Source organism: Rhamphochromis longiceps, linkage group LG16 (assembly GCF_057381845.1).
Source record: "Rhamphochromis longiceps isolate RC_006_pf linkage group LG16, R_longiceps_female_GT1.1, whole genome shotgun sequence".
Taxonomy (NCBI): domain Eukaryota; kingdom Metazoa; phylum Chordata; class Actinopteri; order Cichliformes; family Cichlidae; genus Rhamphochromis; species Rhamphochromis longiceps.
Genome location: NC_140572.1, coordinates 27,788,026 through 27,804,548, shown reverse-complemented (window position 1 = coordinate 27,804,548; position 16,523 = coordinate 27,788,026). Strand labels below are relative to the sequence as shown.

General features: G+C 39.5%; 1 protein-coding gene across 3 annotated transcripts in view; it reads left to right on the top strand.

Moving 5' to 3' along the window:
• Positions 1-15,219, top strand: part of LOC146651313 (E3 ubiquitin-protein ligase SH3RF3-like) — a 115,100-nt gene extending 99,881 nt beyond the window's left edge. The window contains exons 8-10 of one of the 3 annotated variants that reach the window (XM_085385081.1): positions 928-1,253; positions 8,440-8,795; positions 11,133-15,219. In XM_085385081.1, coding sequence (XP_085241207.1) covers positions 928-1,253; positions 8,440-8,795; positions 11,133-11,301 — 851 coding nt within the window. In that variant the 3' untranslated portion in view covers positions 11,302-15,219. Of the gene's footprint in view, positions 1-927; positions 1,254-8,436; positions 8,796-11,128 lie in introns of all 3 variants that reach the window. The other 2 variants (XM_085385082.1, XM_085385080.1) reach the window with 2 other exon arrangements.
• The last annotated feature ends 1,304 nt before the right edge of the window (positions 15,220-16,523 follow it).

The window sequence follows — 16,523 nt, the reverse complement described above, 5'->3', positions numbered from 1 at the left end:
CTCTCCCTCTCTTGCGCTCCCTCTCACATATATGCGCACACAAACGCACGCACGCACACGAACATGCACACACACGCATCTGTTCTCAATTACAAAAGAAAGTATGCGCATAGCTCTGGCATTTTGGGGTTTTTCACATGACCGGTACACCTCTCTGTGGATTTCTGCCTCTGTTCTGCAGTGTAGAAGAGCAGGTGGCTAGCAACCACATGTGTCCATTTGTGCGTGCACATGCATACACAAACACACTCACGTGCTTGCCTGAATGTTGTCGTGGAATTGTATATTTGTGCACTTTTATTCTCACGAGAAACAAACTCAGCCCTAATAGTGTTAAATTGCATTTCCTACATTATAAATTTAATTAATACAATTATAAATGCATGAAGTAATGCATTATAATGACTATTATCTTAGCTGTTGGACAAGTTGGTTTCTAAACAGACATTATAAACTTGCAGGTTTGGAAGACTTCTCATGTAGGAACTAAAGTGGTTACAACTTCTTTGCATATTTGCACCAACATGGGTGTTGACAATCGGCTGACTGTACTGTGTCTATGTTTTCTATCCTGTGCAAATTGCACCAGAGCCTTGGACACAATAGTGTATCAAGTAATTTAGTGTTAGCCAGTATATGAGGAGTATCAGGAGACAGAGGGGTGAGGTAGCACGGGTACATCTTAAACAAGCTAAGATGACTTTGAAAGTAATAATGATGCTAACTGCTTACAGATACAGGCAGACCTATTATTTCCGAGACACAATTTTAAAACCAGCCCTCTCCTGCAATATTAAGTGATTATTCAGTGAGACTCAATGTCAAACCACTGATTTGTTCCCTCCAGGGCCTAATACCGAGTGACGGCTGCAGTCAGTGAAGGCCGCTCATTTATACTAATCCACACTGCATCTTTGTGTCTTCCAGTCCACAGTCCCTCTGCTGCAAGCCCGGAACGCCCCACGGTGGCCATATCTCCCCTTCGTTCTCAGAGCTCCTCCCCGTCGCGCTGCCCTGGCCAATCGGGTCGTCCTCTCTCCATGGTATCTCCGGGACCCAGCTTAGGGCCCTCGCCCCTCTCTTCCCCGGCTTCGCGCCCCATCCTCCCCCTCTCCTCCCCTCTCTCCTGCCTCACGCCTCCGAACGTGTCCGCGGTGCTCCTCAACGGAGAGTCAGCCAGTCCACTGCAACCGCCATCGCCGGGCCCCTCACACACCACAGCCCAAGGCGTCCTCGCGCCCAAAGCAGAGAAGGTGAGGCTCATTCTCGCTGATAATTCTGAAGACACTTTGCAGCAGAGAGCAAATATTATTAGCTTGCTTCAATATTTGTCTTTTTGTACAAACATTTGCCATCAGATTTTGAAAAAAAATTATTGGATTTTGTGAAATTACAGCCACAAGGACTTTTCCTCTAATGGAATAATTGGATGTCTTACATTACAATATGGCTTTCATTATTTTCTTCACATATATAATCACAAAACTGAACTGTTTTGTGGGAATTAGGTTCTATGAGAAATGAAAGTCACACCTCTTAATCATAAAATAACTATAAATGACTGTATTTATATCAGGGCAAGAATATTTCAGATCTATGGACATGAACACAGAAAAATATACCAGAATTGCCAAAATTATTAATGAAAATGTTCACAGAATCGTTTTTCACGGCTGGAAATTCAACATGGCAAAACTCATCTGTCAGTTTGCGTATTTTGCCTGCACCTAAATTCCCTCATTTCAGACCGCCCAGCTCTTCTCATTTACACGGATAGTAACTGAGGGAACAAGTAATTGGTGCCACTTCTACTTTTATGTCTCCAGACATTATACTCCTCCTATTAATACTCATCACATATAGTTTAATTAATGTTCACACCACGCGAGGAGAAAATGTGTTTTGTCTTTCACCTGTCACAGCTAAGTAGGTGTGAAATCTGTGCTGTGTATGTCCTCTTCCTCGGTAAGTGTCATTCACCCAGGCAGCTGGCACAAACGCTGTGTGCCATCCTATATGTTATAAGAACCGCAGCGTTAAAGCTGTGGATGTTAAGTCGGGCTGCTTTGACAGTGAATGATGGCACTGAAAGCTCACATCTGTCTCAGCTCCATTTGCCTCACTGTTGGCTTCACTGTCTGGGACAGCTAATCTAACTACGTGGCTAGCTGACAAACAGCTCATTGACTATGGAACAGCAGGCAGAGGCCTTGTTGACACTGTCACACTCATAGATGAAATGCCTCTCATTTTTTGTTAGGAGTTTGTGTTCCACATACTAATAAATATATTACAACTACCTGTAATTCATTTAAAATGGCTATTTATGACATCCTTTATTTCATTATGATTTTAAAGAATGCTGCCTTTTATCACTAAAATTATACACACTATGGTCTTCTCTTAACAACTTAACCAATTTACAGTTTTCTTAGGGGGCCTGGAGCCTATCCCAGCTGATATAGGACCAGAGGCGCAGTAGAACCTAGACAGATAGCTAAAATGACAACTACACTTTCACACCCACGTCTACGGTCAGTTTCAAATCACCATTTGCCAAACAAGCACAGTTCCCTGTGCACACACAGGTACATGTACAGACCCAAGCTCACCTCTGCACCACCCTCCTAAAATCATATATTTGGAGGGTTTAAGGAGATTTTTCTCAGCTTTTAACTGATCACCTGGCTTAAACATCCTTTCTGAGCTGTCTCTGATCCCAAAAGAGCCTCTCAGTATGGATTTTTCTGTAGTTGTAACATCCATTTATCATCTAAATGCTGATTAAAATTTCAGAGGAAAGCCAGATAATTCTTCTTTTTTCCGAAGACAAACGGGCTTGTTACAACCTAATTATTATTGGTTAAAAAACTGGGTATTGACATCTTTTGTCCCATTATATGACACTATCCTTTTGTACTTGGCTCGTTCGCGGTTGCATTGGCACAGCTGAAACATCAGGTATGAAATCAGCGTGGCGGTGAGGCTGCACAGACTTTGTTACAGAGGAAATGATGAAGCAGCTATGATAACTCTCTGCCAGACGCAGTTTAGGGTAATCTCTGTTCGACACACTGTCTACAGTGCAAGCCAGCATTACAGATGCATATCACGCCGGACACTGAAATGCATTTGTACACCACTTCCAAGAGGCCTGCCCTCACAGGCCAACCGCCAAGAAAAAGGCTTTCAGAAGTGATTGCATGAAGTCTGAAAATGCCTTGAAACACTTTGGAGATTGATTGTAAATAAGTCTCACATTTAGCTGTATAGTGGTGTCATTAAATCATGTTGGAACCTTGATCCTTATACCCAGAGGCTCTTTTGTCCTTAAAGCGACAGCTATGACTAGGGAAAACAAGGACACCAAACTAAATAAGATATATGAATATGAAGGAGATGTTCATTCTTAAAATTTCCTGATTAATCTTTCTCAATTTTACTTCTTTTTTTAAACCTAAGCAGAGTGTTGAGCGTGGGTGAATAAAATGGCAGAGTAATTAGCTCTGTGGGTGGACAGAAAGTGGCATCCAGTGCATTACTTCTATCAACCCCGATCTCCATGGTGCCTACTTTTAGAAGTGAAGTTAAAAACACTGCGACTTTAACACAGCTTTCTCACATTTAAAGTGTAACACAAGTTCACTCACACACGGGCATCAACGGTATTTATTTACATACTGTGCAAATCACAGACTGGACGGCAGAGTCACAAGCGATTAAATGCGAGTAGCTGCTGCCCCCTCGTGGTTCGTTTTGGAAGAACACCAGGGGCTCGACACACTCGTGCAAACAGACGCACACACAGATGAGCGCACACACTCGCAGGAGGCAGATTAAGCCTTTAAGCCAGCAGATGAAAGAAGAGAGGGAGTGATTATTCACTTTTTGTGCCATTTCACTCCCGCCTCCCTCCCTCTATCTCTATGCCTGAACCTCTCTGTTCTCTCTATCCTGCCCCCTGTATTTCTTTCCCACCCACTGTTGACCTTCTTCTTTTTCTCCCTCTTCTCTACCTCTTTCCCATTCTGACTTCTTTTCCTTTTTTCCTCCATCCTTCCATTCTTCTTCTATCTCTTTAATCTTTATTTTTTCCCCCTCGCTCTCCCAAATTAGATTCCAGACAATCTGCATTTGCATGAAAAGGAAGAAAACCTGTGTTGCCAAAGCCGTGCAACATCTTATGCGTGTTATACCATGCCAGAGTACACTCGAGACAGCTGTATGTTATCCAGACAGTGAGCACTTTTATTTTTAAAGAAGGCTGGGAAATAAAGAAAGGTGAGCAGTATTTTTTTAGGCATCTAACAAGAAAAAAACATATGTCTTTATTTAGAGGAATGCACATCCCTAAAGCGCTGCTTCTCTGAGTGTAGGAGCAGGTTATGCGGTTCATTTTCTGCAGTGGGTCTGCTGAGTCAAAGTGTTTTACAGCCTCCCCTAATGCTTTCCCAAGCACTTTTTTCTAACCATCCCACCTCCATAATAAGTTTGGTCATTAGGACTGAATTATTATTGGTCTCCTTTTTTGTTTTGCTTGATTTTATCAGTTATTTTAATACAGTTATCATCAAAACACTCAATCATCACTAATGGAATTTGGTTGTCCAAGATGTAATAATTGAATTTATCTGAGGGCTGCAACTCGGGATTATTTGCAATTTTGACCACAGCAAATGTTCCTGGTGTGGACCTCCTGGTCGATGGGGCCGTTCTTGTGTGGAGTTTGCGTGTTCTCATTGGGCCTGCGTTATTCCCACAAGGCCTCTGCAGATGCATGTTACTTTAACTGGTGATTCTAAGTTGGCCATAAATGTGGATGTTAGAGGTGGTCTGAAAATACGTCTAGGGTATACACCACCTTTTTTTTAGCCTTTTTTTGCTAATGATAGCCCCCTTTGACCCTAGGTTGAATAAGCTGTTGTGTAGATGAATACTCTGCTGGTTGTTTTCAGAGTTAATAGATTCAATTTCAGAAACTCCAGTTAGACAGCAGTTTTAAAGGTTAGCATGTTCGACCCTGTTTAGATTTAAGTTTAAACAATGACATGCTCTACACGTTTGCTTTCACGAAAGGAACAGAGTTTAATTTACAGACTGTCACAGGAAGCCATTTACACCTGAACAAATGATCTTTTTAAACTGTCCAAATTAAGTTATTGACCAGCCAAAGTAGGTGTATTTCATGCAGGAAACAAACAAGCCAAGATGAACAAAGTTTTGACATAAGTGCCTTTTTAACTAGTATTTTTGCTTGTTCGTTTCTTTGCTTGAGCACACATTTCAATGCAGTTTTGTGCTCATTAGTTATAATTAGTAAGAAGAAGTAATCCTCCCGAAAGTGTTGTGTTCTGGCTATTTCTCTGTGACAGATCATTACTCTTATCGCCCTCCATATTTAATGACGGCTTCTAGTTTTCACAACTTCATGCAGAACAGGCAGGTTTTCCGTCAAGCCTGGTTCAGTAGACGACAGTATTGTAAAGCCATCTGCAAAGGCTTGCAAATTTACTGTGACAGCTGGGCAGAACTATCACAAGGGCCAGTGAGCAGAATTCAGATATATAGACAGCGATATCTTAAATTTCAATTACATGGAAGAAGTGTAGTCTCCCTAAGGAAACATGATTAGTTTGGTTTCTCTGTTTTTGTTTGTCTGCTTGTTAGCAGGATTTGCTCTGGATCTCAAACTGTTTTAGCAATTTTTGGGATGACTCTTTTTTTAACATTTGTTCATTATTCTGCATTGAAAGATGGTAGAGTTGGACATATGTTCACAGATCGTCTTCTTCTTCTTATCCAAGGACTCAGTTCATGTCCTTTGTCAAGTAAATTTTTAGTTTTACTTATTCCAGTCTGGAACTGCTCTTGTTTCTGATGCCATTACAGCTTATTGTTAATATCGTTATTATTATGTCAAGGTTCAGTTCAATTTCAGTAACAGGCTACACAATAGCTAATCAGCTGTATACTATAGCATGCTCAATAGCTTATGTAGAGTCCAGAGAAATCATTTGAGTTGGAATAAAAGTGATGAAAAATAACTCGAAACCTCATGAATAACTTTTTGAAAAAGTGACTTTTTTCTTAGAATTGAATTTCAATGTCACTTTTTTTTTGTAGTTTCAGTTTAACGACAAAGAACACGTCTTTGTGTGATTCACTGTCAAAAGTGAGAGTACTGAAAGCAATAAACAGAGTCAAGAAAGGAGGTCAAAAGCTAAACCTTTGTCTGGTGTTTCATAATTTTAAACAGTTAAAAGGTATTACGCATATAATTAGAAGAATGTAGCACGATACTAGAGAGAAGTGGCACCTTATACATTTTGTATGTGTAAGTTAGAGTTTTCATATACCGGTTTGTAGAAGATATTAAACCTTTTAAAATTAGCTTGAATTCTCATTTTTGAATTCAGTGTTAGAAAAAAAAAGGTGTAGGTATAGCCCAAGCAAGTAAATGCCAGATTAATACATACATACATACATATATATACACATATATATATATATATATATATATATATATATATATATATATATATATATATATATATATATATATATATATATATATATATATCTCTATATATATATATATATATATCTCTATATATATATATATATATATCTCTATATATATATATATATATATCTCTATATATATATATATATATATATCTCTATATATATATATATATATATATATATCTCTATATATATATATATAGATATACATATATATATAGATATATGTATACGTAGAAAGATCTGATGATAGATCTAGCAACCAAAATAGGTGAGACAGAGGTAGAGCCAATGTGAATTCTCTGTGTGCGTCTCCAAAACAGCTGAAATCATGCTCAGACATGCTTACTATTGATTCGTGTCATCATGATTAAGGGTGTGAAATCACAGCAAGCTGTATGAGCTGAATGGACAATATTGCCAAGCACGTCCATGATCAATCACAGTGAAGCCTGTATGAAAAGGCATGAATCTGCCTTCACAGACACCATTAAGAAACGCTTGCTCTATAATCAATACACCATAGTCAGCTGCATGTGTAATCAGCTTGAAGACCACATACCCAACCACTTTCCTCAGTTAGCACTCAGTGTAACACGGGCATTCACACTGTGAACACAGATTTCTTAACAATCTCACATATCCACTGGTTCCTTCTTTCTAAGTCATGAGTGTAAGGCATGCTAATGCAGGAAAGAAGACTCGAGCTGCGTTTTCAATGTATTCCAGACTTACACAAAATACTTCATAGTGATTAATAAAGAAAAAATTAACAGTAATATTAGTTAACTAAGAACAATGGTAGTTTTACTTTTGGCTTGCTGTCACTGGGACACCTGTAAAACTGTCAATCATAGCTTGGTAGACTGGTACAGTTGTGCTCAGAAGTTACACTCATCATGGGTCTGAATGCCGTGGTCATTTGAGGCTTTTAATCATTTCTTTGAACTGTTTTTTTCCCAGGGGGGAATAATTGTAGATCATACAGCTTTGATTACTTTGAAAAACAAGAATTTTGGGGCACAATTTTTTATTTATTATGGATATTATCTAATCTAGATAGGGTAAAAGGTATACATAGAGGTTCAAATATATACATACATGCTCTTAAATCTTTTAATAAGCAGTGCTGAAGATTTTACAATGTGTGTTAACTTGACAAGATCAAGGCCTATTAACTTTGGTTGTTTCACCACTTTGCTAAAGTCCGGAAGAAGATCCAGATTGTTACCCTCAGATGAGATGACGTTGGTTAGGATGCTGACGGACAACCCAGGAACCACAAAGGCTCAAGCCTGCCATGACTGGGAGACTGCTGGTGTATGAATATATTTGAGCCTGTGGAGTGGATCCAAAATAGTTACATTTAAACTTTAAAGTTACAAGTTGTATGCTGTACAATCATTCCTCTTTGGAAAAAGAATGGTTCAAAGAATTCATTAAAAGCCACGACATTCATGCCCAAGTAAACATGTATCTAAACTTTTGACCACACTTTAGTTACACTAAATATTGTAATTGGAATATTTTGATAGATACTCTTCTTTCCTTTCCAACATAAGAGGCAGCAAAGCAGTATGCATAAAAATATTTAATGTGTTGTAAATCATACCTGAAATTTTCTGACACTTGTAAAGCTTGCGTTGTTTTGCCATCGCTATTGTTTTCTGTATTTCTCCATGTTATAATGTATTTGTTATTTAGTTATAGGAAACAAACAATACCCTCCTGACCTGTTTTTTTTACAACATCACTTTTATTAGTTTCTTATCAAGAAAGGCCTTCCGAAATATACCTTTATATAGAAAAACGATGACCCTTACTAGCTCTGAGTTATTTGTTTTCTTGTTCCTCCCTTATTCTATCCCTCCATCCTCCCCTGCATCTTTTTCTTCATGCCTCTGTATTCAGAAGGAGAGGAAAGCAGGAGGTTTATTAAAACTCTTATCGGGCGCCGCAGCAAAGAAGAAACCTCGCTCACCCCCATCCTCCCCACCCACCCATGACCCCACTGGTCAAGGCGCCGTGGCTACCGACCCCGTGCACCACCATCACCACCACGCCCGCTCAGGTTCCTGTCCGATGGCGTCGCAAGGACGAGCCGGTTCCTGTCCAATCGAGAGCGACATGGCGGGGGCAATTGGGCTGGAGCCTCTGCACAGAAAGTCCGGTTCCCTGGATACCAACTTCCCCATGTCACCCCCGGCAACACGTGCTGGCAATGCTCTGATGGTCCTCCGACCTGAACCCAAACCCCTGTCCAGAGAGAGGTGGGCACACAGACACATGAAAACACACACGCGCACACTTAAATAGTCTGTACACAACAGGTGGATTTAGCCACCTGCTGTTACGAGCTTAACATTTGTATGTTTGAGAGAGTGGTTTGGATTGGATGTTTGGATGAGAGGTGGAGTAAAAAATTATCAGTCAATAAAAGTAAGCCTGGTTCTCAAGCTGAATCCATAGTTTGTATAGACACAGACATCAAAAACTCTGCAGAAGACATCAATACCACCAACTTGATTGAGAGAGGGATCAAGTAACAGGCAGATGCTCAAACTCTTTGAGCGCCTGTCACTTAAAGCAGCCACATGGCCAAAATTCACAACCTCTGCAGTTTTCATGAAAAGGAATATTGGCTCTAAAGACAAAACCCTTTTTTTTTTTGTGCCAGAATATGTTAAATTCTGCTGTGTATCCGGGCATTTTAACATGTGGGTTATTTGGTTTTAATGCCAGCCTTCAAGGAGTGTTTGGCACTTCCATGTTGGCTTTATTTTCCAGCCCCAGAGGTTGCCGCTTGATAAACACAGATAAACAAACACGCTTGCAGGCCGAGGTGATGCTTTTATGAACTTGGCTCAAGCACAAGTTTATTGACACTGTGCAGAACAAGGCTGCAGGCGATGCAATATTCCTCAAACAAATCCGTTATATTGTTTCTCTCCAGAGTGATTAAAAAGTTAGACAAGGTAATATTTGGATATGTGCGAGCGCAGAACACTGACAATATCGTAAATACTGCGAGTAAACGAACATTCTGACCAGCTGGAAATGACAGCAAATATTTTCTGACAAGTTTAAGCAATTTTGGCATCAAATCTTGTGAGAGTGTGGGATAATAAACCATAAGCAGACAATGGATGAAAACAAAGCTGGGAGCCTCTCCAGAGGTGCCTTCATGACCAGTTGGTGCTGCATTCCCACAAAGAGATATGTAATACCGGGTTTCTCTTGAGGTGGTAGTTTTTTGTTATATATGCTGCCATCTATGTTAGTTGTTCTACACTTACTGCGATATGTGAGCTTAAGTGTTGATAAGAACACATCGCAATACTATGGTGAAACACAGACAGTGTTAGGAGTGTTACCTGTGAAATAGAAGAGGTTACAAAACACTGGTTACCTTCTTAGCTAAATTGCATCGCTTATTGCATTTCTATGTTATTTACAACACTAAAGTAATGTAACTAAACTTTTGATTACTTTACTAAGCAAAGGTTTTAAGCAATAAAACGGTGTCCTCTACAGACTGTAAATGTTTCCTTAGGTTTGACATCAAGCATTTCAGTGCTCAAAGCATAAATAAATGAGCTCTACTCTCTATAGCAATGTTGATTTCAAGAGGAAAGTGTTGAATTTCCAGCACTGAAAGACGCTCTCGTCTGACCGGATAGCCACTTGCCTGGCGTGGTCGACTGTTTTCAGGCATGGCAGACTCAGATTGCTTACAGTAATGTGCATTGATTTGACTGGCAGGCAAGAGGTGTATAAGAGAGCCAAAGCCTGTGTACACATAGACAGCTCCCTGTAAGCCATCCTACTCATGAAAACATTCATTCTTTTTCTTTCCCATGAACACACACTAACACACACTTTGTGCCTCCTTAGAAAAAACCTGTAAATGCTGGAACGCACTTAAAGACTCCTCAGCTGGACGTTGAGGGGGAATAATGCATTTAGCATGAAATTATCACTGTCAGCAGGATGCTGGTGTAATGGGAACGCTGGTTATCACAGAATGATGCTTATTCTGTTTGTGCGAAGAAAAAAGCAGAGAAGGAAAACAAATCTCGTCCCCTGTGTTTGACAGCATTACACCAAAACATCAGCGCTATGGTTATCACAACAACTTATCACGCACTTACAAAAACATCATTCACTGGGGAAGATTTAACGGGACTGTGGAATTAATCTCTGGTTCTCAAAAAAAAGAAACAGTTTAATTTATAGGTAAAATGTTTGATTTTTTTTTTTCTTGTAACAAGAAGCGACTCATCAGTCACTCAAAAGAGCTGCTATTTTGCACCTGTGTGTGAAACTGTAGATTATATTAGAGGGTGAGGGCATTGTCAAAATATAAAAAATTAAGTTTATTCCAGTGACTAACTACTCATCTAAATTGTAACATTTATACTCACTGACAATTTGCTAGTATCTGGTTGGCCCCCTTTTGCCTTCAGAATTTATGTTCTTTGCATAGATTCAATAAGGAGCTGGAAACATTGCTCAGAGATTTTGATCATTTGGCTGATATCATTTAGTTAGGAGGATCGTCCCAGCATGCGATCTTGACTTTGCTACTCTGTGTTTCCGTGAGGCAGGTATCGTGTGGTGGTTCCGTACCCACCCCAGAGCGAGGCAGAGATCGAGCTGCGGGAGGGAGACGTGGTGTTCGTCCATAAGAAGAGGGACGACGGCTGGTACAAAGGCACTCTGCAGAGGACGGGTCAGACCGGCCTGTTTCCAGGCAGCTTTGTCGAGAGCTTCTGAACTGCAAAAAGTGGACGAATGAATGCACACATTGTTCCTGTTACTGAGTCATAAAACACATGAACACACACACAAAATCCAAGGTTGGGCTGATATTAGGTTCCCCAGATTTATCTTTGTTTTATTGGATTAAAGCTCAACAAGGCCTTAAGAGGCGGCTAACCTTGAAAACAAAGGAGATTTTTTTGTTATTTATATTTGCCAAGTAATCTGTTTGGAATTAAAATGTTTTTGATTCTATTGGAAAATATCATTCAGAATGAGAATACTTTATAATCCATAAAGAAATTATATTATTAATTATTAATTATTGGTGTTGGCTATAGTAATCCATATCAGTCCAACGTATCTACACACACAAACACATATACACACTGATAATGTACAAGAAAGCTCGTCCCTGCCTCGACCAGCTCAGCCACACAGGAAGCAGGGCAGCTTTTCCCATTATCCGCCCAGTGTTGGGTCAGAGGGGCTCCATCAGACTCGGTTTCCCGACCCGTGATGTTGACTACTGAAGGCACGCAGACTGAAAGAGCACAGAAAGACGAACCCTGCCTCCTAATTCTCCTCCTCGGCATCATCCACCAGCAAACACTAGCTCAAAAAAGCATTAGCTTTGCTTTTCCTCTGAGACCTCAGAACTTAAATTCGGGTGCTTTCTTTGTCTGAGAAGTGAGAACATACAGCCAGGTGATGAGGAAGCACATAAGCCTACACTCCAGAATCATTGTAAGCACATCTCTGTGTCGAATCTACGACCAGTATGTTTCTTTTCAACCCGATATATTATTTGTTAACGATGCATGTAGCATTATCACATTTTTAAAAAATGTTGAAATAGATATTTTATGTTGCCGTGCTGTCTGTCACAGGATTTGTAATTTAAAAGCCAGTGTCACAGAAAGTCTAAATTAGGTCATTAATTTTTCTATTTCTATATCATAACATAATGGTGAACCGCTTATTTTTATTCAAGTTTTTTTTTTTATTACATCTGATTTAAACAGACCCCATCAGTTGGATTAAGCTGAATTGTTGAATGTAAAAAGGAACACAAAGTCACACCAAAACTCCTTTAAAGAATTCATTTGTATTTATAATGCTGTTTTTGAACTTCTGTATGAGTTTAGAAACAAAAGAAATGCACTTGGTAATATTTGATACAACCTTCCAGAATATCTACATTTACAGTATTTTACTAATGTACAGTATTTACTTGACAAAGGGGATTTCCACTGCTGCTTGTGACATACTTGTTTTAAGCGCAAATATGATTTTTCTTTAAGAAAGCACAAATTTCTTTGGTGGGGTGAAATGACTAAAACATTTTTTTCAGATGTCAGCTTGAAATGTAAAAAAAACAAAGCTTCCATTATTGACAGTTCTCATCAAATAAGTACAAAGATTGCGAAGAGTATTTCCTCTTCCTCAGCTTTTTCCTCGACAGTTTTTTATCTATTCTGAGACAACGTTGCCAAACCAAAACTGCACAGACTCGATGCTCGTGAAAGAATAGCTGAGAGGGGAAACTCAGAGGACACAAACTTTCATCATGCAACTGCCAGAATTGACTTTGTTACTCAGATCGTGTCAAATAATTTTGTTCTGCTTTAGTGAAAGTGTAGTCTGTCTGCTTCTGTGATTCTTTCGTATCCAGAGTTTAGATGCAGGCTTGCCTGGTTTACGTTCTGCCACAACCACCTACCTGTTTTTCTGCTTGTGGAGACAAAAGCACAGCAACACTCAGAGCCTGACTCACTCGCTGTGTGTGCGGCGGTACATCAGAGATAAAGAGGCGGTCAAAGAGCACAGGTACAGGGCACGAGGTACTTCCTCACCTATTTTTTTAAACGAGGCAGAGTTAAACACACAGGCGAGGGTTGTTCATTGGCTGACTGCTTAGATTTCTAATTGGCTCTAACCTGATCCTAAGCACAGAGCCTTTATGGCTTAAGCACTGTTGAGTCTCCTTCCTACATCCATGTTATGTGGGAAGAAAAATACACTGCTCACAAAAAAATTCATTCATTAAGGGAACATTTGATCATCACAGTACAGACTAAAGTAAATAAAATATCAGGGACGTCATGCTGTACAGTTAGGAAGCACAAACCATTGTGAATCAGTTTCACCTGCTTTGGTTCAGGTTCACACTGAGCACATGTGAAAGATGTGAAAGAGCATGAAGATGCCGTAGCAAACTTTATGATGCCACCAAGAGCTGACATGCCGATTCTGGTGTAGTCTGCTGATGCCAGTCAGTGATGTGCTGGGAGACACAGCAGAGGGATATACTACAAAGTTCAACAAAGCCAGGCTTTCTTTGCTTTAGCTTAATTCCATAAAACCCAAACAATTACAGAGCTCTGAAACTTTCAAATAGATACAATTAAACATCAAAGTTAAGTATCAGTTTTAAGCCATCCTTGCTAAATTGTGTCAAAGTGTCATGATGGATGATCACGTACAGACATGCCATAACGTTGAGTCTGCTCATCTGGATGGAAATTGCTTTAGTTTGTCAGCAGAACAAAGTAAAAGTAATTTTATTGATTGGTGTGTGTTCTGCGCTCTTTAGCTGCAGTTCCAGAAGTCTAAAAGAGAGTTAAGAGCAGATTCGTGTGAAGTATAACAACATTTATAGATTTTCTGCATCACCAAATGAATAAATGTATCATGCCAATGCCCAGTTTGCACTGCTGAACCTTTAACGCTCTGATTCATTCATGATGTTAACAGCTTGCGCACGTAATACATATTCACCCTGCAGACAATTTACATTCCGCTTAAAACATGCTGTAAATAAAAGAATCAGCAAGAAAGTGGAGCTCCCGGTCAATTTTAAACCAAAACTCTGAACATAACCTGACCCTGACCACTTTATGTGATCAGCACAAGTTACCACGGTGATTTAGTCAGAAGACACAGAAAACTCCCTTTGTAGTATAACCTGCTAGTATCGTCACATGCTGCCAGTAGTGAGAAGGACACTAGACAGAATAAAAACTACTGAAAAATGAGTAAGGAGGAATGAGGAGAGAGGAATGGTCTGTGGCCACCACCTTTAAATCCTTTAATAATTCCTGTAATTCCCTTTGTGGTGGGCTGTCTTGCTGTCACTTTCATGTGCACCACAATGGTTCCTCGTGCTTCCTACCTGCACAGATTGATGTCCCTGAAGTCGAACTGACATTGTGCTGTATTTTGTTGATCAAATGAGCAGTGTAGATACAAAAAGGTATCTACACTGCTCTGAGAATCTTTATTTATAGAGCACTTTTTTGAACATGCATACAATTTTAGCTAATTTAAAGAACATCCACAAGATAAATGGCACAAAACTTGTCGCATTTTGGTCTTTTTTTTTTCTTCCTCAGAGAGGAAACTCTACAAACTCTAGAGGACAAAATGTTTGGAAGCTACTGTCACGTGTTTTCCACAAATTATCAGACCGAATGATCAAATCTGAGACCTTCCAGCGAAATCAGTGGATACTTGAAGAAAAAAGCACATAACATAAACAGATGCTAAATCAGACTACAACGTCGAATTCGCTAGAAACCATTTTTTTCCCTCCCAGATACTTTTGATGCTGTGAGATACTTGTGCTTTCTGAACAGTAGGCATATAATTTTGAAAAACAAGCAAAAGAAATATACTGGACTCTAAATTAAAGTTTTTTCCAACACATACAGACTAGGGCTAGGCTGTTTTCCGTTAACATTACTTATATGAAGAAGCTCGCTTCAATTCTTAACACGTTTAATGTTTAACTGGTCGTTTTTGTCTATGTGATGTTATTTTATACAAGTGTACCAGACTATGATCTTTGTATGTGTTTCAGTGGGGCGTTTGGGGTCAGTCGATTAAAAGTGCCAGTTTATTTACCTTGAAAAAAACAAAAGGGAAAGTAAACGCCAAATTTTTTGATATTGTGATGGGAAACTTCAATCTGAACATATCTACATTGGCCTTCAAAACCTGTCAGTCAAACCCCAGTGCCTACAAATGTCAATACACACGCAAACACAAGTATACGCTCTTACTTTTCCTTCTAGGTAGATCAGTGCCCTCTTTCCCTCTTTGTTTTGTTTGTATCAGTGTGATAAGTTTGCTGTTTGCTTTTCAATCCGCACAAAGACGGAAATCCAGCGGATCCCAGAACAGTTTCCGAAGAAACACTGAGCAAAGTTTGGATCTGTTTGGATGCCCGCTAAACTGAGGACTTTAATTTCTATAGAGTCAAACTTAAGCACAAGTCCTTGTTTGCCCGGTTTGTTCTTTTTTTTTTTTTTTTTTTTTTTTTTCTTTGGGGTGGGTGATGTGAGGAGAAAGCGTTTACAAGAGTCAAAAAGTCAGGAATAAAACCACTGCACGGTGGTCACTTTACGCAAAATAACTTGAACCGCTGGTTTTTGCAAACTGTCTTCATGTGTTTTGATTACGTGATGTAAGCTTGTCGTTTGCCTCAGCTTCCTGGTTGTGGAAAATGTGAACAGGCTTTGAACAGCAGCGGTAGCTCCCACTGGACGCGAACACTTCGTTGGATTTTGTATGACGCTCCTGTTTCGATTGAGCTTGTTTCAGATTATGAATTTGAAATAATAATAGTTCATTTTGGTTTGTCCTTCCAGGAAGCCTGAGCTGTGTCACCCTGCCATCTTGACTTAGATGTTGGCCATATTTGTTCCTATGGATACTTGGGTGTTTGTGTGTGTGATGAGAGAGGTTGGGAGGAGGCATCTGTATGTAGCTCTTTACATAAAAAAGAAACTTTATTAAAAAAAATAAATTAAAAAAAACAGTTCGGTGGAGCATGGATACTCATGCCTCTCCAGGAAAGAGTCCAGCAGAGCAGTGAGAGAAACAGAGGGACGAAAAAAAGTATATATATTATTCTATATTGTGCAGAATATTTATAGGCCTTTTGTGCCATTGAAGTCATGCTCTGTGCTGGCCACGCCCAGCGCTCTCTACCATGTGATCATTATACATCGTCTTGTACTGATGACCCGTGGTTGATTTGTTTTTTCATGTCAAGTGCATTTTTCGCAATAAATGCCTTTGTTTTAAAACAGCTGTTCAGTGTGTTTTTTTCTCTACATGTTGCCTGCAGCTTTATGATTATCATGAAAGAGGAAGTGGCAGAATCAATTCACATTTATGTGCTCCTGGTACAAAAACAAGGACATTACCTGTATAGCCCATTAAGATTTCAC